Source organism: Suillus fuscotomentosus, assembly GCF_016647785.1.
Source record: "Suillus fuscotomentosus strain FC203 chromosome Unknown F5891scaffold_43, whole genome shotgun sequence".
NCBI lineage: Eukaryota > Fungi > Basidiomycota > Agaricomycetes > Boletales > Suillaceae > Suillus > Suillus fuscotomentosus.
This window is the reverse complement of record NW_024539555.1, coordinates 425,148-447,304: the sequence shown is the minus strand read 5'-3', so window position 1 is coordinate 447,304 and position 22,157 is coordinate 425,148. Positions and strand designations below refer to the sequence as shown.

The 22,157-nt window shown below is 47.6% G+C and overlaps 9 protein-coding genes across 9 annotated transcripts; 3 read left to right on the top strand and 6 right to left on the bottom strand.

The window, feature by feature from the left end:
- Positions 1-932: 932 nt before the first annotated feature.
- Positions 933-4,190, bottom strand: F5891DRAFT_1149158 (CHAT domain-containing protein; the record flags this gene model as incomplete). The annotated part of the gene is made up of 2 exons (XM_041365084.1): positions 4,017-4,190; positions 933-3,957 (listed from the first exon to the last, which is right to left on the bottom strand). Exon 2 carries the CDS (start codon positions 3,846-3,848, stop codon positions 933-935), a length of 2,916 nt encoding a protein of 971 aa, XP_041223492.1. The 5' UTR covers positions 3,849-3,957; positions 4,017-4,190.
- A 2,199-nt stretch (positions 4,191-6,389) lies between these two features.
- Positions 6,390-7,015, bottom strand: F5891DRAFT_509899 (uncharacterized protein). The gene is made up of 2 exons (XM_041372084.1): positions 6,958-7,015; positions 6,390-6,899 (listed from the first exon to the last, which is right to left on the bottom strand). The coding sequence occupies exon 2, from the start codon at positions 6,845-6,847 to the stop codon at positions 6,512-6,514; it is 336 nt and encodes a 111-aa protein (XP_041223491.1). The 5' UTR covers positions 6,848-6,899; positions 6,958-7,015; the 3' UTR covers positions 6,390-6,511.
- A 1,074-nt stretch (positions 7,016-8,089) lies between these two features.
- On the bottom strand, positions 8,090-9,019 carry F5891DRAFT_1046729 (uncharacterized protein). Its single transcript, XM_041362316.1, has 2 exons — positions 8,435-9,019; positions 8,090-8,380 (listed from the first exon to the last, which is right to left on the bottom strand). Exon 1 carries the CDS (start codon positions 8,751-8,753, stop codon positions 8,529-8,531), a length of 225 nt encoding a protein of 74 aa, XP_041223490.1. The 5' UTR covers positions 8,754-9,019; the 3' UTR covers positions 8,090-8,380; positions 8,435-8,528.
- A 1,979-nt stretch (positions 9,020-10,998) lies between these two features.
- On the bottom strand, positions 10,999-13,665 carry F5891DRAFT_1129810 (uncharacterized protein; the record flags this gene model as incomplete). Its single annotated transcript, XM_041364443.1, has 6 exons — positions 10,999-11,348; positions 11,404-12,534; positions 12,588-13,053; positions 13,075-13,143; positions 13,199-13,489; positions 13,537-13,665. 6 exons carry the CDS (start codon positions 13,663-13,665, stop codon positions 10,999-11,001), a joined length of 2,436 nt encoding a protein of 811 aa, XP_041223489.1.
- Positions 13,666-13,828: 163 nt separating this feature from the next.
- F5891DRAFT_1279874 (uncharacterized protein) lies at positions 13,829-16,838 on the top strand (the record flags this gene model as incomplete). Its single annotated transcript, XM_041370370.1, has 13 exons — positions 13,829-13,937; positions 13,995-14,036; positions 14,098-14,178; positions 14,238-14,461; positions 14,518-14,545; positions 14,595-14,842; positions 14,899-15,270; positions 15,325-15,474; positions 15,539-15,721; positions 15,778-15,935; positions 16,436-16,444; positions 16,498-16,705; positions 16,782-16,838. 12 exons carry the CDS (start codon positions 13,829-13,831, stop codon positions 16,577-16,579), a joined length of 1,686 nt encoding a protein of 561 aa, XP_041223488.1. The 3' UTR covers positions 16,580-16,705; positions 16,782-16,838.
- Positions 16,839-17,733: 895 nt separating this feature from the next.
- F5891DRAFT_1046719 (uncharacterized protein) lies at positions 17,734-18,290 on the top strand. The gene has a single exon (XM_041362315.1). The coding sequence runs from the start codon at positions 17,763-17,765 to the stop codon at positions 18,252-18,254; it is 492 nt and encodes a 163-aa protein (XP_041223487.1). The 5' UTR covers positions 17,734-17,762; the 3' UTR covers positions 18,255-18,290.
- A 338-nt stretch (positions 18,291-18,628) lies between these two features.
- On the top strand, positions 18,629-20,330 carry F5891DRAFT_1046716 (uncharacterized protein). The gene is made up of 8 exons (XM_041362314.1): positions 18,629-18,763; positions 18,819-19,001; positions 19,060-19,071; positions 19,124-19,427; positions 19,479-19,562; positions 19,613-19,642; positions 19,694-19,813; positions 19,864-20,330. The coding sequence occupies exons 1-8, from the start codon at positions 18,747-18,749 to the stop codon at positions 19,909-19,911; spliced, it is 798 nt and encodes a 265-aa protein (XP_041223486.1). The 5' UTR covers positions 18,629-18,746; the 3' UTR covers positions 19,912-20,330.
- A 24-nt stretch (positions 20,331-20,354) lies between these two features.
- On the bottom strand, positions 20,355-20,815 carry F5891DRAFT_1046709 (uncharacterized protein; the record flags this gene model as incomplete). Its single annotated transcript, XM_041362313.1, has 2 exons — positions 20,355-20,660; positions 20,682-20,815. 2 exons carry the CDS (start codon positions 20,813-20,815, stop codon positions 20,465-20,467), a joined length of 330 nt encoding a protein of 109 aa, XP_041223485.1. The 3' UTR covers positions 20,355-20,464.
- Positions 20,816-21,389: 574 nt separating this feature from the next.
- F5891DRAFT_1046705 (uncharacterized protein) lies at positions 21,390-22,084 on the bottom strand. The gene is made up of 2 exons (XM_041362312.1): positions 21,926-22,084; positions 21,390-21,839 (listed from the first exon to the last, which is right to left on the bottom strand). The coding sequence occupies exons 1-2, from the start codon at positions 21,947-21,949 to the stop codon at positions 21,537-21,539; spliced, it is 327 nt and encodes a 108-aa protein (XP_041223484.1). The 5' UTR covers positions 21,950-22,084; the 3' UTR covers positions 21,390-21,536.
- Positions 22,085-22,157: the final 73 nt, after the last annotated feature.

Sequence of the window (22,157 nt, the reverse complement as noted above, 5' to 3'; positions counted from 1 at the left end):
AGCTCTTGGTGGTGTAATGGTCTTCTGCGCGGGGAGCTTGGTGTTTGCTGGAAACGTGACGCGTTGAAACGTCGAAGTTGGATTTCGCGCAGCATTGAGTACTTACTGCTCAAACCGTACACAGATTGTTCAACTTGTATTTGTACAACTTGGATTTCCATCGATGAGTTCGCTGATTGCTTGGAACTTATAAATCCGTCGATCTCCATGCGAGGGCGTCTGTCCGATCTTCACCAACAGCTCTCAGCATTTGCTTACGGCGAATGGTACCGGTGAATCCGCATCAAGGACATGGAACATCCGCTTCAGTGCGAAGCAGCAAGCTCCGCTGCGCACTGAGCAAGTCCTAAAATACAAAAGTCTACCTGAGAATTTCCCTGATATTCCCGTTTACGCCAAGGTCTGCTATGTGCTCGTTTCTTTACATGGAATTTGACTAGGAAACGAAACTCGTTGAATAAAGGAAAAGGAACGTTCGAGTTTTGGGCTCTGGCTCTTGTGCGGCGCCAATCAAGATAAGCATCTTTATACATTCTAACAATTACGATAACACTGGAATACCACGCGATAACGGTTCGAAAGGCTAAATAAGAGGGAGTGGCGGGAGGGAGCAAGGAACGAAAATGTTAACGAGCGAGAGTTTGAAGGATGTCTAGCTCGATGTCGTCACGGCTAACGAGGCCAGGAGACTGCAGGGCTTGTCATCTTCTACGTTTCCACTTTTGATCCATGTACCATCCCGGGCTTACACGCACTGAACATGCTGCAGACGCGATTGATGTATGAGTAGATCTAATTCAGCCAACAGTAGTATACAAAAACAAAGCTAGTGATGATCCAAAAACAATGCAGTTACATAAACGATGGAATGGGACAGCGAGATGAAAGTAATAGACAAGATTACTGAATGAAATGTGGGAACAGGTATGAAGCTAGATACCTATGTGAACAAATACAATTCGTTGTTCTAATGGAATGTTGATCTTGCGTAACGATTTCACGGCCTTGTGCAACGCTATTGCAGCCCGCGTGCAGTTCAAGCTCCCTGAACCATCAATCATGTGGCCATAAAAAGCAGACACAAACTGGCGTGCAACATCATCATCGACAGACCACATCGAACCTATGACACTGCGAAATCCGCAGAATTGCATAGCCGCAGCAAGATGAATCGACTCGTCGGGACTCTTCTCATCGCCCACAGTAGTGTGGCAAGCCGATAAGAATGCAAACTCTTGATTCTGCCAGTCTGATCGGATGATATCCTTGATCATCAATGGCCCGTCACGCATGGCGAAGGAAGACTCAAATGGTTGTGTCCGATGCGGCATTCCATGGCAGGCGAGATGGAGCCACTGATAATGATTGAGTGCATTGAGTGCACCCTCGACTGTTGCGTTGCCCTCCTCGAGGAGCGTGAAGGACACGATGGGCGCAACGTGCTGAGCGACGACGGCTAGTTCAGGAGCAACACATTCGAGCTCCTTCCCTTTGACCGGGTTGCCTTGACCGATGGCAACAAAATGTTGCGAGGACGCATATCGAGAAACCTGCTGTCTCGCACGAATGAGAGTCGCCAAAGTGGGGGTGTAAGAGGAGATGTAAATGTCAGACAATTTTTTTTTCTTCTTCTCGTAGGGTCCTGCTGCATGGAGAGGAAGCAGCGTGAATTCAGCAGTTGGACACCACCAGATACGCGAACCGGGGCAAATATTTGACTCCCTAAGAGCCTGCACCACGGGGTCAACGATATCATTCCAAAGCTTGCGAAGGATGCTGACAAGCTTGAGTTGACAATCAGAAGAGCCAAACTGTTCTGCGAGTGACTGGAACTCAGAGGAGAACTCGGACACTTCGGCTTGTGTAATGTCAAGCGGAACATGAACAGGATCTTCCGCGCTGTGGATAATCAAGCCATCGCAGCTGTACCGACTAGTGTTAAGGATAATGACTGGACCATCTTCAGCCGCTTTCTGGAGGTCAGAAAACAGTGGAGGAAGTAGAAACCGTGAAAAGTCGGGGAGCATGCGAATGCGTGAGACAACTTCATCCCATTGCATGGTCAGTTGCCAGATTTGCGGAGAGTGGTTTTCGGCAGACTGATCGAACGCGTTGCGAAAACAAAAACTCAACCGTTTGAACTCTTCTGCCAGGGCCGCGCCGGTGTCACCTGAAACAGAAAGTACATCGAGTGGTGTGCGGAAGCGTGCCAATTGGGTCCAGAATACTGCACGACCTTGCTCCACCAGCTCCACCGCAGTCGTCAGCGCACCACGACGAACACTGCAGGAAAAAGCATTTGTGGCGAGGGAAGAAACAGCCTCCCTGATGACGTCGAAGTGATGAGAAGAAGACGACAGGAGAGCGACTCGCTGGTCTAAGAATTTGAGCGCAACCTGATAAGCAAGCAATACAGACGGGTGATTAAGGACGTGGGCGGAGGCCGCCCATGACTTGGCAGCGACGAGATCTGTGCGAGATGCTGCATGGGATAGGTGGGAGAGTTGAGAGTACAAGCTAAATACTTCATCATAGTCAGACTGAACGCCCCATTGTCGGAATCTGTGTTGAAGGCTGAGTGCAAGATTGTTCAGAGACATGGATCGATCTGAATGGCCAGCAGGACGTAGGAGTGATGCAGCCCGATGGAGCTCGATGGCCTCATCAACGTCAGACATGATCCCATGCTGCCCAAATCTGTCTTGAAGGCTGGTAGCAAGATTATTAAGAGACATGGATCGATCTGAATGGCCAGCAGGACGTAGGAGTAATGCAGCCCGATGGAGCTCGATGGCCTCATCAACGTCAGACATGATCCCATGCTGCCCAAATCTGTCTTGAAGGCTGGTAGCAAGATTATTAAGAGACATGGATCGACTTGAATGTCCATGGGGGCGGAGGAGTAGTGCAGCCCGATTATGTTCAATTGCCTCATCAAGGTCAGACGGGACATTCCGCTGCGTGAATCTTTCTACAAGGCTTTGGGCAAGATTGCTGAGAGACAAGGATCGTTCAGGATGACCGGGTGGAAGGAGGAATAGTACAGCCCGATTATGCTCGATAGCCTCATCAAGGTCAGACGGGATGCCCCGCTGCAGGAATCTTTCTGCAAGGCTAAAGGCAAGATTGTGAAGAAACACGGATCGATCAGGATGATCGGACGGGCAAAGTAATAGTGCAGCCCTACTGAGCTCGATGGCCTCATCGAGGTCAGATGGGACGCCCCGCTGTTTGAATCTATCTAGAAGGCCGAGGGAAAGATTGGTGAGAGAAGCAAAACGATCAGGATGATTGGGTGGACGGAGGAGTAGTGCAGCTCGATCGCACTCGATGGCCTCATCAAGGTCAGATGGGACGCCTCGCTGCTTGAATTTTTCTCGGAGACTAAGGCCGAGACAGTTAAGAGATATGGATCGATCAGGATGACCGGGTGGACAGAGTAGTAGTGCAGCCCGACTGAGTTTAATGGCCTCATTAAGGTCAAATGGGACGCCCCACTGCCGGAATCTGTCTCGAAGACCGTTTGCAATGTTGTTAAGAGGTTTGATTCGATAAGGACGATCAAGTGGGTAGAATAGTAGTGCAGCCTGATTTTTCTCGATGGCTTCATCAAGGTCAGACGGAACACCTCGCTGCTCGAATCTGCGATAAAGGCCAATAGCAAGATTGTTGAGAAGCACAGGCCGATTAAAATCAATGGGAGGTAGAAGATGCAATGCAGCTCGATGAAGCTCTATGGCTTTATCAAGATCAGATAGAACACCCTGCTGGTCGAATCTATAATAAAAGGCCATGGCAAGGTCATGGAGACTCGAGGCCGGTCGAAACTGCGCCACATTGTCTGCCATGCTGTCTTGTCAAACAAGTTGCACGAGGGATGCCAAGGACGCAGAGCGTAAAGCTTTGAAGCCGAAGAGCGGAACTGGACTTTGAAGATGACGATTCGTATTGTCGCTACTGTCATATTAGACTCATTATCAGTACATAGACAAGGTACCTTGACTATGAATGCATACATGAACAGAAAATCAAGCACGCGTACTGTAATAGGGTCACTTGCCTAGCACGGTGATCATGCTAGTGAGGTCTAACACTGTAGTACTACATCAGTGAAATTTGAATGGATGATTCTTTGATATCGTAGCCGAGTAGGATGCAATTTCGCTCCTCCTAAATAATATGGCGGTGCCAAGAAACTCCGACGGGCTAGCTACGTCTTGGCACCTGTACGGATGCAATGAATCTCTGACAAAGTTCGAACCCAACCAATACCCCTCTGTGATAGACTTGCCCGTGCACATTCTATCTTAACTATCGAGATACTCGCAGACGCATCTGTGCAGACTTCTGAATACACACATCCATGCCGGCCACTACTGTTCAAATGATAGACGAAATCAAGGAGTGTGTAATAGCTCAGGAGGCCAAAATGGAAGCGGTGTGTCCTCAATATCACGCCAATATGAGTGGCTGAGTATTGTTTCAGGAAAACAAGGACCTCAAGAGGGAGAACAAAAAGCTGAAGCAGGAACTCAAGGCGCTCAAGGAGGAGGTTAATGAAGTGAGTGCATATTACTATAGGATCTCAGTTCAAATATTGACGACTTTGTTGTAGCATTGCAAAAACTCGAACGGAGGACCCTATTTAACGAGGCCTACGAGAAGTTACGCCGATGGTTCACCCCAGATAAACCGGACCCATCCTCCCACCAAGAGGCACCACGACAGCGGTTGATTGATGCTGCAAATTTTGTCTTGAATCACCTCCCATCAATAGACCTGTCAAAACTGTCGCTCGACGCCATCAAAACTATTCTAGACTCATCGCCAGATAGCTTCCGCCGCCTGGGCAATAAAATAGCGCACACATAGGTGACTATGACGGCCGTCAAAGGCAATGCCTTACCAAGCAGGCAGCGTGCCATCTTAGGCAAGGTTTACAACTGGACGTATGATATTCGCGTATGAGTACCTACTATCATCGGAAGCAGAGCACACTGAGTCTTCGACTTCTATTTTACTCCTGTATAGATGTAGAGCAATCCCATTGTGCTCCCAGTTGCAACGTTGATCGGTGAATGTGTTATACATCATAAATGCTCGCAGTTCGATTACCAAAAACATTATTTGCCCCACCACGCCACAGTTATCACCAACAGGGGAATCTCGTGTACGAGTTGCTGCAATCGCTACTGGCAGAGATCATCATGACTCAGACACTGGCGAACTTGAACGAGCAATCTCCAGAAGACGTTGGGTGTATGTACCAAAGCCATCTTTATGCAAAGGCATGTGCTTCTTGCATTTACACACACGTCTCATCTCGCCCAGCATGTCACATCTAACTCATTCGCCCGGTATCGTCCTTACTCCAGTCCAGCCCAGTTTGCGGCATCTCCAGATATGACACGTCGAGCCACCATCTTTCTCCGTCCTGAACTGCGCATCTGGCAAAATCTTGATGTTGAGGTACGTGTTATTGTATTCGCTTATGTGCTACTCTGCGCCTTACTCGCATCGCTGACATATGTTCTAGTTCCTCACGACGTTTATCATTTCTCGCGCTCAATGACTTAAGCTGTGGCGATGCAGGAGTGAACCAGATTTATTCAATCCGACGCGGTGTGTAGCACTAGTACAGAACAGAATCACAATGTATCATGCAGAAATATCATTAAATGAGTAAGCAAAGGAGAGCGAAGAACGAAAACTTGAAATACAACACATGGAATCATATAGCGAATCTTTTAACTGCACACTTATGTGGACAAATATAATGTGCTATTCTAATGGAGTCTTCTTGCGCAACGATTTCACGGAATTGTGCAGTGCTACCGCAGCACGTATGCAGTTCAATCTTCGAATCATCAACGAGGTTACGGTAAAAAGTAGACACGACCTGGCGTGCAACCTCGTCGTCAACAGACCACATGGAACAAATCACACTGTGAATTCCGCAGAATTGCATGGCTGTAGCGAGATGGATCTCATCGGGACTCTTCTTGTCACCCAGGGTAGTGTGGCAGGCTGATAAGAAAGTAAACTGCGGGCTCTGCCAGTTGGATCGGGTGATGTCCCTGATCATCAATGGGTGGTCACGCATGAACAGCTGTGTCTGATTCGGCATTCCGCGGCAGGCGAGATGAAGCCACTGATTATGATTGAGTGCATCGAGTGCACCATCGACTGTTACGCATCCTCGAGGGATGTGAAGGAGACTATGGGAGCAATGTACTGAGCGACAGCGGTTAGCTCGAAAGCGACACATTTGAGCTCCCTCCCTTTTACCGGGTTGCCTTGACTGATAGCAACAAAATGTTGCGAGGACGCATCTCGAGAAACCTGCTGTCTCGCACGAACGAGAGTCGCCAAAGTGGGGGTATAAGAGAATATGTCAATGTCAGACAAATTGTCTCTCTTCTTCTCATAGGGTTCTGCATGGAGGAGAAGCAGCGTGAACTCAGCAGTGGAACACCACCAAGTAAGCGAACCAAGGTAAACATTTAACTCACTAAGGGCTTGGCCACGGGGTCAACAATATGATTCCAAAGCTCGTGAAGGATCCGAGAAGCTTGAGTTGATTATCAGAAGAACCAAACTGCTCTGCGAGTGATCGGAACTCGAAGGAGAATTCGGACACTTCGGCTTGTGTGATGCCAAGTGAAACATGGACAGGATTCTCCGCGCTATGGATAGTCAAGGCGTCGCAGCTGTACCGACTAGCATTGACGATGATGACTGGATTATCTTCAGCCGCCTTCTGGAGGTCAGAAGACAGTGAAGGCAGGGGAAAACGTGAAAATTTGGGGAGCATGCGAATAAGTGTGATGACATCATCCCACTGCATGGTCAGCTGCCGGATTTGCGGAGACCGGTCTTCAGTGGATTTATCGAACACACTACAAAGACGAAAATTTAACCATTTGAACTCTTCTGCCAAAGCCGTGCCGATGTCACCTGAACGAGAAAGTTCATTGAGTGGCGTGCTGAAGCGTGCCAACTGGGTCCAGAATATTGCACGACCTTGCTCCACCAGTTCCACTGCAGTCGTCAGCGCACCACGACGGATACTGCACAGAAAAGCATCTGTGGCAAGGGAAGACACAGCCTCCCTTATGATGTCGAAATGATGCGAAGAACAAGAGAGCAACTCGGTGGTCCAAGAATCAAGATCTGGATCTGTGGGGTGATGGACTGTAGGCTAGCGCTGATCAAGCTCGATGGCCTCGTCGGGGTCATACCTCGCTGCACGAATCTGGCTCCCACTAAGTTGACAACAAGAATGTTGGGAACATCGGAAGAGTATTACCAGGAATAGCGTTATCAAGGTCCGATGGCAACCCCGTTGAGAAACCCGGATCCATTTTTCTGTGAAGGGTCTTCCGATGACTGAAAAATGTGTATAGTGAAATTATATTGGATTCGTAGTACGTATGCAGGGTGCAGAAACCAGAGGACCTACTAGATACCCGGGCTGAATTCAACCTGCGAGGGAAATAAAATGGCGAGACAAAAACCACTGGCACCAATTCGAAATCCGGTCGTGTGTGTGTGTGACCTGTGGAAGACTTCAGCCGGGCAACACTGAGTTCCTGTGTGGCATCATGCTCTCATGGACCGAGTCTTTGACTACATCATATCTTCAGCATCCAAAATCTCGTAGACTAGGCTAACTTGTAAGCCCAAAGAATGTCACAATTATGTGGTGTCCTCGACCATCCGAGTCTGGTTTGCAGAGTCGATAGTCTTAGCTGGTACTAAGCTAATCCAGCTTCGTCTGGTTCAGGAAGAGTCGGAGGCACGACCTTATTGTGGGCTGGTCTGAGCGTTAGCTCGGGGAGGGATGCAAGCAGGTGGAGCCGCTGGGAGGGCGGGAGACATGCTTACGAATTCGGTCGTGCGCTGACTCTTGTGCGGCACAACGCCGCAAATATAACTTATATAAGCACTAATGCTCAGCTGGAAGTGTGGTGCCGAGAAACTCCGACGGACCATGTCTCGGCACCTGTACAATTCATGGTGGACGTAATTAAGCTCCGACAAGGTTCAGGCTCAGACAATTAAATACCCCTCTCTTGCCCGTCCATTTCCTGCACATTCCATCTTAATTATCACGATACTTGCAGACACATCACACAAATACCATGCCGCTCACATTAGATGATATCATATATGAATTGGGCCTTGTAAATAACCGTGTAACGGTGCAGAATTCCACAATTCAAGCGGTGTGTCTCGACATTACGCCAATTTGAGTAACTGAATATTATTTCAGGTGAACAGAGAAAACAGAATTCTTAAACAAGATGTCGAAGTTCTTCAGAAGAAGAACAATGAGTTGGAGGGGCAGATTGAGGAGCTCAAGGAGGATGTTAAGACAGTGAATGCATATTACTATAGGATCTCGGTTCAAATATTGACAACTTTGCTGTAGAACCGCACTGACATCTTGAAACTCGAGCGCCGCACGCTGGTCAACGAAGCACACAATAGATTAAGGGACAACTTCTCATTCACACAAGATCAGCTTAACCCAAAGGCAAAGAGAAGTTAAAAGCAGCTGCAAAGTTTGTCCTCAAAAACCTCCCACCGACCGAGCGATCAAAACTGTCGTTGCACGCTGTCAAATTAATCCTCAATAAATTGGAGAATAGTGTCCGTGAGCTGGGCAACAAATTGGTGCACACCAGCGTGACCACCGCGGCCCTGGAAGACCAGAATTTAGAAGACAGCCAGCGTAACTCTCTGGTCATGATTTGGAAGTGGATGCATGAATCAGTATGATATTGACTTGGACGTATTACCTACCGGCACCAAGTCCCCGACTGTCATTTTACTTCTGTATAGATGAGCAATCACGCAAGTGTCGTGTCCATTGTGCTACCAGTTGATTGGTGAATATGTTATACTAATCATATACGCGTCAATAGTTCGACTACCAAAAACAATATTTGCCCCCACCACGCTCCTCGTCACCACAGTTATTGCCAGCAGTGGAATCTCGTGTACGAGTTGCCCGACGGGCACATAGAAATCACTACTGGACCGCAGGGATGATCATGCCTCGGACGCTGACGAACTTGGACGAGCAATCTCCAGAAGACGTTGAGTATACCAAAGCCATCTTTATGCAAAGGTATGTGCTTCTTCTTGCATTTACACACACGTCTCATCTCGCCCAGCATGCCGCGTCTAACTCATTCGCCCGGTATCGTCCCAGTCCAGCCCAGTTTGCGGCATCTCCAGAAATGATATGTCGAGCCACCATCTTTCTCCGTCATGAACTGCGCGTTTAGCAAAATCTGATGTTGAGGTACGTGTCGCACCGCGTTTCTATGCTGACGGGTTTGGCGGGTACGAGTACAATGTAGGACAGTCGTACCCTTGAGCATATACTGCGACCCTTTACCGCGGGTTGGCGGTGTTTGGCGGGTGAATCAGGAACTTTGACAGCCGCGCTATGATTCTTTATACCACCTTTCTGAGAGCTTGAGGTACGCCATACTTACTTTTGTCATGTCTTTTTTCGGCCCATGAATCATCCTTAATAATTTATCAAGTTGACACTTTGTTACAGAGAAGTTTGGGTCACTACTGAGTCGTCTCTTCCTCACACAACATGACACTAGACTTTCTTTCTGCCCCAGGTATGCCACCCTTTAATCCTCTTTCGATCAATCAGACTTGCTTGTGTGCTACTCTGCGCCTTACTCGCACCGCAAACATAGTATGCTCTAGTTCCTCACGTTTATTATTTCTCTTGTGACATACTAGTACGAGCTGAATCTGCCGTCAAACTTCTCTCCGAGTTCCTAGACTTAGATGTATCGAGGGCCCCCGGCCAGAGGCACCCAAACACCGAACATTTGCACATGGTCAGTATAGTTTCTTTTCGTTCATATGTAATTCTGTTCTTGGACGTGCTCCTAGTTATATGCGGAGTAGCTGTGATCGATCGATTTATGACAATTTGGTGCGGGTGTGACATCCACGCTGGTATGATACCTCCCCAGATCCTCCGCCCCATAAGAACCGGTGGTGTTATGATTCCCGTTCTCAATCCCGGTCGCCTCCATCAGCAAAAACCCCCTTTTAATATTGGCGAAAATTGGATCATATTTTGTAAAACGTAGAAAATCATGTACCGTTTTCCCGAATGTGCGTCAATCCAATCCAATATTCAGCAAATTTGACTAATGTGTTAACAGGGCCACAGAATTCGCGCAAGTGAGGGAAAATTGTTTGGTACATTGGGAGTACTAGTACTCGTTTTCTCGAATGTGATCTTATTATACTAATTTACGTATGCCGTGAGCAGCAAGCTGGACTTCCAACAGATGAGCCTTTCTTGCCTCCTCACACTGCTTGATTTCAGCATCCCAACGATCTGCCACAAGTCTACACATGTAATTTTGAGAGACAGTTAAAGGGGCCAGAGTTTGACGGTATGGTGGAACAGGAGTTTCAGGTATTTCTGTCACAGGGGTAGCGCTAATCACAAATTCTGGCAATGGAAATCTGCGGATCAATGGTTTTTTAATCCTTGTCACTTGGTAAGAATCTGCTGACACGATGATATGATCAACGACTTACTTTTTGATGGGTGAGACTGGTGCCTTATGTTTGCCAAAGTCCAGGCCTGGGGAAGGCGAGCGCGGGCTACAAGTCCACTGGCAGTGAGAATGAATGATCTTACCCTCAGAATCAACCAACCGTTTCCTGGGACTTATATTCTCTTTCTCCGCAATCCAGTCCTGCAAGTTGGTCAGTTAGAGTATCTGTAGCTTAGAAGTGGAACCTGCGCACCATAAATATATCCAACAAGACACTTGATACACGTAAAACACGAGCAGATGATAGTCAAAGAGATTGAATCGACATGGAGAAAAAATTTGCGCACCAAGACCGAACCGTGAGAAACCATCTGTCAATGCCTAGAGACCCAATATCAGTCATCGGCCGGGCCATTGAAGTGTGTACAACAAGCCTTTTATTTAACTAGAATACAGTTACATATGCATCTCGGTCAGTGAAGTTGTTTACAAAAAAAGTGCTACACCGGTCTAATACGTTGCTCGTAGTCCATTCACGTGGAGCTACTGTCCCGAACTTGGGTATTAAGTGAATGGACCGTCGAACATTGCGAATAGGGACAATGCTGGATTGCCTGTCACCATCATAAAGTGCGCGTGAAACCTTATACATTCCATGGTTAATGTCTGGTGCAGTGAACAGCGTGAACCATTCGATGTAAGCAAGGTGGTCAGGCACATTGACATTGCCAAACAGTGCATGTTTGACATTGGCCGACAGTGAGAAGACCACGTGAACTTGCGCAACACGATATCCTGCAAGTCATTCGTCAGCCGAAGTGTCCCTGCATACACACATCAAGACACTCACCTTCAACACCCATTTTTCCGCCATTGCCCAGATTTACAAGTGCAGTATCAAACCTCGCTGGAACTTTCCTGTTGTGGCAGTCACGTCGGGCAGGTCTCGCATGGATTGCGTCAATGGTGACATTGTTTAGCATGCCATCATCACCCACAGTACTATAGCGGACCTTGTGGAATACCGCAACTGACTGGAATGGTAGATTGACATGGCAGGCAGCCTCTTCAGACTGCCTCACAGTCAAATCAGGCTGTGTCACTTGCATGACGAAACGAGCCACAGCAGCTTGAAAATGTACAGCACCATACTGCTCAGCTAGGGACGCAAACGTCACCCGTTTAACAGATGGGTTTTTTGTTAGCTTCGATTGTCGCAGATATACAAGGTCGGAGTGGGGTAGGGGATGACGCGATTGAGGGACATGAGCTGGGGCAGCACCATTGTGTAGACGCCATTGAATAAATTTATCGTGCCACAGCATCTTCTCTCGTCGCTCGAGCCAGAGGGTCATTTGCATGTATTTGTCCTTGTGATTTGTCGCGCGGTATGCATCCTTCGCTAGATCAATGTGAAGTCGTTCTGTATATTCAGTGTTATAATTGTCAGTGGTTCCGAACATTCGAATCATCATAACGTAGTGTCGGAAAGAATGGAGCTTTGGGAGGTTGAATGATGATCGGATACCTAGATCCATGAAGATAGACTTGTTGTCGTGAAATCGGTTGAGTGCACCACTCAGAAGCTCTAATGTCAGATCCGAATGACATGGGTACTGCGCGAGATATAAGAAGTCGAGGAGGCCTCGAACTGCGCGAATCAGTCTAACAGGGGATGCCCCATCAGGCAAACGGATGTCGATGATTAGGCCCAGAAGAAAGCGGCATATTTGCTGGTGCTCCGTACCGCTTACTCGCGACAAAACTGATATACCTTGCATAAATAGGTGGATATTGTGATTCGGAGGCAAACATTTGCACTGCGCATCAATTTCGGCCTCGCTGTAAGCTGATTTGATCCAAGAGATAAGGTGTTTGACAAGGCCTTGATATATCTGGTGGAGAACGTTGGGAGTGATTGCATTATATATATTACAGTGCGGGAGTCCCTCCCAGAAAGGATGATAAAGTGGTTTTATTCCTGAAATGAGTGCAAGAGTCAGAAACGGGTAAAACATAGTCAAAAAACCTTACCTGCATCTCGACAAGCCTTGGTGAATTGAGTCGGATCTTCATCGACGAGAGCGAGTGCATGTAAGATTTGATCCAAATCACGCATCTCAAAAGGTAGATCTTTGCTCCCAAGCTCCGTCAAAGGTATATCACATTTCGGACACTCTCCAGTCTTCATCCTAGTCACCAAGAGTTGCTCTGGGTAATCTCCAATATAACAGGCCAAAAGAGGGTGACCACGACGAAGGACTCCATCGCCGCTGGCTATTGACATCCCATCCTTGCCTGGCACAATGAGTGGCTCAACAATGTGACGGACACATGCATGAAAAAGATTCGCAAGACAACGATGCCGTGCTGCTTTGTTGGTGATGTGCTCCAGCTTTGTTGTGGGAAGATAACCAACAAGTATCTGCGCGTTACGAGAGGGTTGTCGTCGTATTTCTTTGGGGAGGTTTCCAATAGTCATGTAAATTGGGTACGCTGACTTGTTTCAAAACATCGTGACTTGGGTCTTGTCCGATGAGAGCAGGATGGGGATTATAGTTGCGCCAGGTTTTTCGTTTTTGAGATGTTTCTATACATTCAACTCAATTAGTGCAAGGCCCCAAGTCATGTATTAGTTCTCTCACCTGCGTATGCCACCACCAATTGCCTGTATACATATCATGATATATCCTCTGAGTCTTGTCTTCATCGGAATAGTGTCGTTCGGGGGCGAATACCAGGTGAGGTGCAAGTTCCGGATTTCCGAACAGTGCCTTGACGCATTGTAGGATATCCCGAAAGTATACATCAAAGGCCTCGCCAGCAACCAGGATCTCCTGGCGCCTAAAACGAGGACGGTGGGCAGGGATTTTGCTGTCGATAATGTGGTTTAGCTCGCGAGAATTCCTGTAAGAGAGGCCAAGCCGTTCGCAAACCTGTTGAAGTCAGTACCATAGTATTGCCAGAGAAAACATAAACTCACACCGTCAATGTTAAGTAGATCTGAGAAGGCAGTCGAACCTTGCCCCCTCAGCTTGGCCCACCGGGCGACTTCATAGTCAATATGTGAGGTGAACGGGGCCCAGACACAGCTAATTCCATCTTCACTCATCTTTTCACCATACGACTGATATCCATTTTGCTCACTAACAATTTCAATATAGCGGAACCTCGGAACCTCGAAGTCCAAATTTGTAAGTGTCAATGTCAATTTTTTCAGTTGCGCATCCGACTGACCCAATTCTCTTTTTCTCTCACTCTATCAGATCTTTTCAATGTCGACTCCGACCGAAAAGGCTGCTGCAATGCGTGCAGCCAAGCTGAAGAGACGTGTGGAGGCCACCGCTACTCCAGAAGTGTTGGCTTCCCAGTCTGCTCCGAGTCGTACGTTTTCTCAGTGTCGCTTTGTTTTTCTAATGCGCCTGAACATCTGGCATAAAGGACCCTCCCGACAATCCAAGGTCACAGCACTGAAAAATCAAGGTACGCATCAACGGCTGTCTGAGTCGAGCCACATCTTCTGACTCACTTGAGCAAATTACAGTTTGGATGCCAGACAAGAAGACACGAAAGCGGGCCGCATCGAGCACGGCTGAGCCTGAACACGTCAAGCAGGCACGAACCTGTAAGTTTCATCAGAGTTTGGTCTATTGTGAACTCACACTGATTTATTATATGCCATAGCGGGCCCAAAAAATACTGACCCTATGAACAGAAAATGGAAGAGCAGTGTTCCACAGCCAGCAGCGCAACTTTTCGAGTCTGACTCAGACGACTTCAAGGTTGATGGAAGCGATGGTGCCGAATCTGATTCTGGAGCCGAGTCAGACGACAAACTCGACGAATCAGATGATGACAGTATTCTGGGACTCATTGGTGACAAGCTAAAGGCTACCCTAGACTATGAGGTATGTGCTATTGTTATCGATGATTTTACATCTGAGTGTCTTCATTATTTGCATAGTGTCCTCAAATTACTACACATAACGACGGTATGTGACAACCTCCTCCTACCAGTACTTAAGTGACACTCTCATTTAGACAGCCGCAGTGCGGCTTCATCATTCAGCTCAATCCCCCCTAGTACATCACCGGACTCTGACAATGACGACCCCGTTCATACCATGGACTCTGCTGCGGAGGATATAGGGCCCGGGAACAGTCAGCTTACTAACATGAAGAAATCCGGCCCTCGCTATCGCTCTTCCAAGCTGAAAGAGACCAGTAAGGCCAATCAGAAAGGGGCGCTGTCAAAAGGAAGTAAATACCTGAAGCAAAGAGAACAAGAGGTGAATGAGTCTCGTTGATTCTCTTGAACATTCACTCACTGCACTCGTTGTTTCAGAAACCAACTTGGTGCACGCCAGACAAGGTTGATGACACCACCAGTGGGCCACCTGCAGATGATGAAGCAGTGTCAGCACGGTCTATTTGTTCACGCGAAGATGACTGGTTGCCTTCTTGTCGCATCGTATATAGCAGTTCCGGTAAGGTCAATTTAACCGAGCAGCAACCTCACATCCAGGACTTGCTGCGGGCCTCAATTACCTGCCTTCACGAGCACATCCTCTTCGAAAATGCGTACTTGGACCTCCAGCAAAGGAGGAAAATTATGGCCGACATACTCTTGTCATGTGCGAAAGATGGAGAGGAATTCGTAGATGTGAGAAAACGGCTTACGAAGGATGCGAAGTATGTACGTGCGTTATCTTCCGTGGTATGTGTATTATGTTGCCTTGAGTTTACTACTGTTTTCTCAACTCATTTGCAGCCTGAAGGTCGTATTGGCACCATTCGCGGGAACGTCAGGAAGGTTGCGCAAGCACATGTGGCAAGCCACTATGGTCTCACGAAAGGTGCTGATGACAGGGTCGCGGACCTTCTCAAGAACAATGCATACATTTATCCGGTGAACGCGAAGGTTCATCAAAGATTTATCGTCTATTTTATGTTTGAGCTGATGCCAGTGGCTTCATACATTACAGGGGGACCTTATCCGAACCAAACCATTTCAAGCGTCGGCGATTTTGGACACCATCGAGGATGCATTCTTCAGCGACGAGCTCGCAGCGGGAGTAAAGTGGCATGACCATCTGACATCAACAATTGATGATCATCCTGACGAGGTTGAGCTGCCTGTCGCGATGGTGGCACTTGCTAGCGCTGCGGTATGTTTTAATTGCTGTGGGTATGTTATATGTATTAATCAATCACACAATTCAAGGTGTGCTCCGTCATTATGCAGTACTCCTCCGAAAAATTCGACCGAGACTTCAACTTGGACATGTACGGCAGGATCTATCGGACATTGATTGGCATGTTGAATGGCATCTTCAAGGCCAGCGAGCGCAAATTTCACGTACTCGTACACTCGCTGTACAAGTGTCACAACCCCTTAAACGAATTAATGCAGGGCAGAGACTAGGACTCAAACAACAAGATAATCACAAAGAGGATAAGGCAGCAGGTACGTCTTGAATTGCTCACTTGGAGATACAAGAGGTTTGAACTAAAGAACTACTGACTACGACGAGCTACCTATATACACATATTGAAACTGAGATCGAAACTGAGTATGAACTAACTAACCAATCAGAATAATTAAAGGTATCGTACGATTCTATATATAACTATGATGTCATAACATGTGCCGCAGCCGCAGTAAGACTCTGGAACATTCCAAGAGTGTCGCGAGGCATGACATCAGTATCTTCGGCATTGTCCGATAGATCACGTGACTCTGGTAATTCTACAATAGACGCAATAATAGGAACTTCTTCAACAGTAAACACATCCTTAGGAACAGGCGCTGTGACTGGGCGCTTAAAGGACTTAGAATTAAGGAACGAATAATGATTTGTATTTGGAACTCGTGACAACAAGTCTGTCTAGTGAGTTCTATCTTTTTCGACACTTGTCATTGTCTGATTCCATCGTGTTGTAGTGGGTCGAAGCGCAAGACTGAAGAACCTAGCGCAGCCGATAGTCTCATGTTCCTCGATATTGATGGTATGGCGGAGGACTGATACTGGTCACACATTGTATTGTCTAGATTTCAGATCCAATGGTACTCATTTGATAGCATTGGACAAATTTTAACTGCCTGAAAATCATGTTCTGCTTGACGCAAATTCTGTTCTGATTGGCGAAAAGTGAGATCCAATTGTCGAAAATTCTCAAGGGACTAAAATAATGGATCGAATGTTCAAATCCATCGAATTCTCGCAGATTCACGCAAGTTGTATCATATTTCATCCGATTTGAGAAGAGCGTTTTTCCTGATGTCATCACTGGTTCCGATCTCGGTCTCAGTTATCTCGACTTCCTTCCCCAATCCTGCCTGACGGCGTCCCGAGCACAGAAGAACTCCTCCTACAACCTACCTTCAAGAAAGTTCTCTAGACCATCTCTCCCAAGATCGCAGGAACCATCGACGAACTCACAGCGCGGTCAGCGAGCGTCGTGATATACCTGATACCTCGAATGACCGATAGAGTCACCTTGACAACACTCAGGAGCAGTCAACGAATTCTACAAAGGCAAAGAGAAAAGAACCAGAAGGTCATCGCACACCTCTTCAGGGCAAGAGTGAATATCCCTCGAGTAGCACGCTGCCACGCATTTCAGGAGAACTTGTGCCGAACGCTGTTATCGAATCCAAAGAGACAGCGAATCACATACCCCGGAAATCGGAAGTTCAATACGCCTGTAGAGCCCAGTCTCACCCCGCGCCTGCTTGTGTTCCAGTAGATCATTGTTGCTGATAGGATGAACATCAATCCAGAGCCTGTAGCTCCTACATCGCGTAAACCCCCAAGCACGCCCGGTCATCCTCATCAAAACCGCACTTTACTTGCATCAGTCCAGGCTCATCTCTCCCAACCCACTCCATCAAGCAACAAGCATCATGCAGGCGCAACTGCACGGAAGAACGATGTCGCTCCTAAATTTTTACCTCACCCATCAGGACACCGAGATGCCCGTGATGATAGCGGTAGTGGTGATGGTACGCCTGTCTTTCTTTCGCAGTTGGCGAACCTTTCTGCCAACGCGCCGCCTGCTTCGTTGTTTTTTCATCCTTCTCTCAAGCGGCGCTCAGATGTGTTGATGCCTCTCGAGGAAGAACGTACGTCGGATGTAGGACATCGACACGAAAGAATTTGGAGCTTGCTTGCCGATTCTATCGCTACATGCACCAATGAAGGGAACATGTTAGCTGCAGAGGAAACTATCGCTTGTCCGTGCGGTACGCCGGGCGGAGGGACAGATACATACAGAAACGAAAGTAAAGCAGAACAGCGCACCAATACATCGCCGTGCCTCGTCATCAACCCTGGAAGCGTCGACGCGCATCCCGCCCCTTCATTAGGACTACCCCCAAACCTAAACCCTATTTCATCGCCGCACAACTCTACTCACGTCGATATCCTTTTCGATGTGGCAGAGTATATCCGGCGTGGCAATCGTGAAGTCGCAACATATGAATCTAGGAACAGAATAATCGCACCATCAGCATGCACTTCCACAGACATGCGCGCAGTATTATTGCAGAGACTTGAAGAGGAGCAGCGATTGGCTCAGAGATATGTTACAACCCCGATCTCACACTCTGTGTCGTTAATTGCAGATCCCCTGTTGACACGTCCTCCGGGTGGTGGGCTGATCAGCTCAACAAGTACGGCGCGACCTGTGGAAGACTGAGTCAGCCGGGTAACACTGAGTTCCTGCATCATGCTCTCATGGACTGTCAGTCTGACTACGTCCTGTGATCCCATATCTTCCGCAGCCATCCAAAATCTCGTAGACTAGGCTAACTTGTAAGCCCAAAGAGTGTCACAGTTACGTGTCCTTGAACGTCCGAGTCCGGTTTGCAGAGTCGATAGCCTTAGTATGATATGCTGATTTGGACTCTTGCGTATGAGAGATGAAATGTAAGCATAATTTCTTCGAATTCATTATGACTGCTTTATGCGTTTATCAAGTCTTGATACAAATTCTGAAGTGGTTGCAGAAACGTTGAAAATTTGAACATGCAAGACGTACAGATTACATAATATACTTTCTTCTTAACTTGAATATGATACGCGTCAAAGCCCGTGGCAACTTGGGGGCCGTGCGGCGTGCCAGTCACGCGTCTAACTTAGCGCACTCTGGTTTCGTGCTAATCCACCTTGCAAGACACTGAGAGATAAGATGTCGTATTACAACAGGTAAGATTCCAAGGCTTCTGCCGCAACTCTCAGGTCTAATGGAGTCGTTTATTAGTCCTCCTCCTCCATACCAGCAACATGCTTCAACCACGCCACAAGCATTCCGTCCTGGCCATTCTCACTCTACTGCACAAGGACATACACATAACGGTAATTCGCAGAACTATGGGCATCACGGACATGGTTATGGACGCCAGCCCTCGATCGCGGTACCAAAGCGCCCCGTTCCCCGGATCGTGTAAGCCTTCATTCTTCACACATCTCTTTCGACAATAGTCATTGATGGAGGTGATTAGAATTCATCCCAGGCACGATGTCTATAGCACAAAAGCATAGGCAGTTGTTGATACTTATCTTTAGGTCCAATGAAACCGATCCTCTCCTGTCGAGAGAAAGACTTCGACAAAACCATGACGTAGCATGTTACTTCTTCATAACTATCGGAGCTATATTCATTTTGGGGGTGTTTCATTTCCTCCCGTCTACGCCCCCCGATAAGATTGCCTGGACCAATCTTGAATCTCATTCCTGCACCAGTTATGCAACAAGGGAGTACGTAGCAGAAATGAATGTCTCACCTTGGAGCCGCCAGTGGACGAATATCTGCACGAGTACTCCAGTGGTTGTCCATGGCCAGCCTCACTTTCCCTCCAGATGTGAATATGTTAGTTGACGTTTTTCGTTAGTCCTGATAATAGAATTTGACTTGGTGTAGCGTTCAGGTACGGTGATTGGTCATTTCGCCATCAAATATAACGAACCAGACTGCGTCACATACTGGAGTGGATATAGGGATTGGGTAAGATTAAAGTTTTACTTTGCACCTAAACTCACCGCTCTGCCCCATAGGGATGTACCGCTAAGGGCTCGCACAAGAGAGTGAGAAGCATATGCATTGTTCTCTGGGACTTGATTTGATCTTTATTGTAGCACATTGAGCAACATCTCATGAATGTACCGGCCAACGCAGACTATAAGGAATTCTGTGCGACAACGCCTGCTCGTTTCTTAGACTGGGAATTCTCTGGTGCGGACTCGTGCTTCAATAGCGTACGTGCAATTGAGCCATCGCTCCTAAATTTTATCTGACATAGCTCTAGATCTGGGGTGTCTATGGGCAGTGGTTCATCAACGACCCAAGTTGTTGAAACGAGTGGAGCATGGCTTCTCATACCTATTGATGACCACTTTTACCTCTATTTTTTCCCAGCATTCGTGTTCTATTTACTGATGAAAATTGTATTATGTACCTACCCGTGCGGCCCGTTGCACGTTTCGAACGAAGTGACCAAACGGCATCTGCAACCGTGCCAGGGCGAGTTATCGAGGACTTTCAGTACTGTCTGCAGCACTCAGTACGCGACCTTACCTCTGTGGAGCAACTCGACCATTGCTGTGGCAGCCGTAGGAGCAATCTACAATCAGAACCGAACAAACGAACAAATACGTACGCCACGGGGGTAGCAAGGATAGCCCACGGGTAACTCACTGAAATCAAATGCTACGGCTGCGCTCAATGAATTGAGCTGTGACGACGCAGGAGTGAAGCAGATTCATTCAATCTGACGGTGTGTGTGGCACTAGTACAGAACAGAATAATAAAGTATTATGCAGAAATGTCATTAAACGAGTAAGTAACAGGAGAGCAAGGAACTGAAAACTTGATATACAACACATGTAATAATATAGTGAATCTTCTAACTACACACCTATGTGAACAAATACAATCTGCTGTTCTAATGGAATCTTCTTGCGAAACGATTTCATGAACTTGTGCAGTGCTACCGCAGCGCGCATGCAGTCCAATCTTTTCGAATCATCAATCAGGTTACGGTAAAAAGCAGACACGACCTGGCGAGCAACCTCGTCGTCAACAGACCACGTGGAACCAATCACACTGCGAAATCCGCAGAATTACATAGCTGTAGCGAGATGGATCGATAAGAAAGCAAACTGCGGGTTCTGCCAGTTGGATCGGGTGATGTCCCTGGTCATCAATGGGCCGTCGTGCATGGCGAAGGAAGACTCGAACGGCTGTGTCCGATTCGGCATTCCATGGCAGGCAAGATGGAGCCACTGATTATGATTGAGTGCATCGAGTGCACCATTGGCTATTGCGTTGTCATCCTCGAGGGATGTGAAGGAGACAATGAGAGCAACGTGCTGAGCAACAACGGCCAGCTCGAAAGCGACACATTTAAGCTCCTTCCCTTTCACCGGGTTGCCTTGACCGATGGCAACAGAATGTTGCGAGGACGCATCTCGAGAAACATGCTGTCTTCGCACGAATAAGAGTCGCCAAAGTGGGGGTGTAAGAGAAGATAAAAAATTGTCTCTCCTCTTATCGTATGGTCCTGTTGCATGGATGGGAAGCAGCGTGAACTCAGGAATGGGACAACACCAGATACAGAACCAGGGCGAACGTTTGACTCCCTGAGAGCTTGGACCACGAGGTCAACAATATCATTCCAAAGCTTGCGAAGGATGCCGACAAGCTTGAGTTGATGATCAGAAGACCCAGACTGCTCTGCGAGTGATTGGAACTCCTCGGAGAATTCCGACACTTCGACTTGTGTGATATCAAGCGAAACATGAACATGATCTTCCACTCTATGGATGATCAAGGCGTCGCAGCTGTGCTGACTAGCATTGAGGATGATCACTGGACCATCTTCAGCGGCCGTCTGGAGGTCAGAAAACAGTGGAGGCAGGAGAAAGCGTGAAAAGTGGAGAAGCATGCGCATATGTGTGATGACATCATCCCATTGCATGATCAGCTGCAAGATTTGCGGTGATCGGTCTTCAGTGAATTTATCGACCACGTTACGAAGACGAAAACTCGATTGGAATGACACCGGGGGAGTAGCCCCAGTGCGGCCCGATTGTGCTCGATGGCCTCATCAAGGTCAAACGTGATGCCTTGCTGCAGCCATCTGTCTCGAAGGCTGAATGCAAGATTGTTGAGAACGAAGGATCGAAGGATCGAAGATAATGGTCTGGAGGGCAAAGCTGCAATGGAGTGGGTGAATACACACTTAATAGAGAGCTGAAACTGCACCAGCGCATCGAAGACCTGCTAGTGTGAGGAAAATGATACGTTGAGTGCTCATCGATCCCGGGAATTTAACGGCGAGCCGCAAGACCACGGTGAGGTTGACTCACCGAGGCTCTGTTTGAGAACCACATGGGGCTGGGGTATTGCAGCCTCGGTAAAGCAAAGCGTGCCAATAGAAAACATGATGATCTACCTTTACCGATATTAGCAATATAAAGCAGTTGTTCGATCGAATTGAGTTCTGTGCTACTACGATGATGGTCAATGTTTGATTCATAGAAGACTCAACACTGTCAACAAGCGTCCATAATAGTAGTACTTTCCCAAACACAATTGTAA

Bases quoted from the DNA above. Each gene is read 5' to 3' on its own strand.
- F5891DRAFT_1046729 (XM_041362316.1), bottom strand. From the start codon at position 8,753: ATGACCAGAGAGTTACGCTGGCTGTCTTCTAAATTCTGGTCTTCCAGG.
- F5891DRAFT_1046716 (XM_041362314.1), top strand. The intron at 19,563-19,612 runs GTAAGATTAAAG...TCTGCCCCATAG, and splicing joins GGAGTGGATATAGGGATTGG to GGATGTACCGCTAAGGGCTC. The intron at 19,814-19,863 runs GTACGTGCAATT...ACATAGCTCTAG, and splicing joins CGGACTCGTGCTTCAATAGC to ATCTGGGGTGTCTATGGGCA.
- F5891DRAFT_1046719 (XM_041362315.1), top strand. From the start codon at position 17,763: ATGTTAGCTGCAGAGGAAACTATCGCTTGTCCGTGCGGTACGCCGGGC.
- F5891DRAFT_509899 (XM_041372084.1), bottom strand. From the start codon at position 6,847: ATGCAGTGGGATGATGTCATCACACTTATTCGCATGCTCCCCAAATTT.
- F5891DRAFT_1046705 (XM_041362312.1), bottom strand. From the start codon at position 21,949: ATGTGGTTCTCAAACAGAGCCTCG. The intron at 21,840-21,925 runs GTGAGTCAACCT...TCCTCACACTAG, and splicing joins GGTTCTCAAACAGAGCCTCG to CAGGTCTTCGATGCGCTGGT.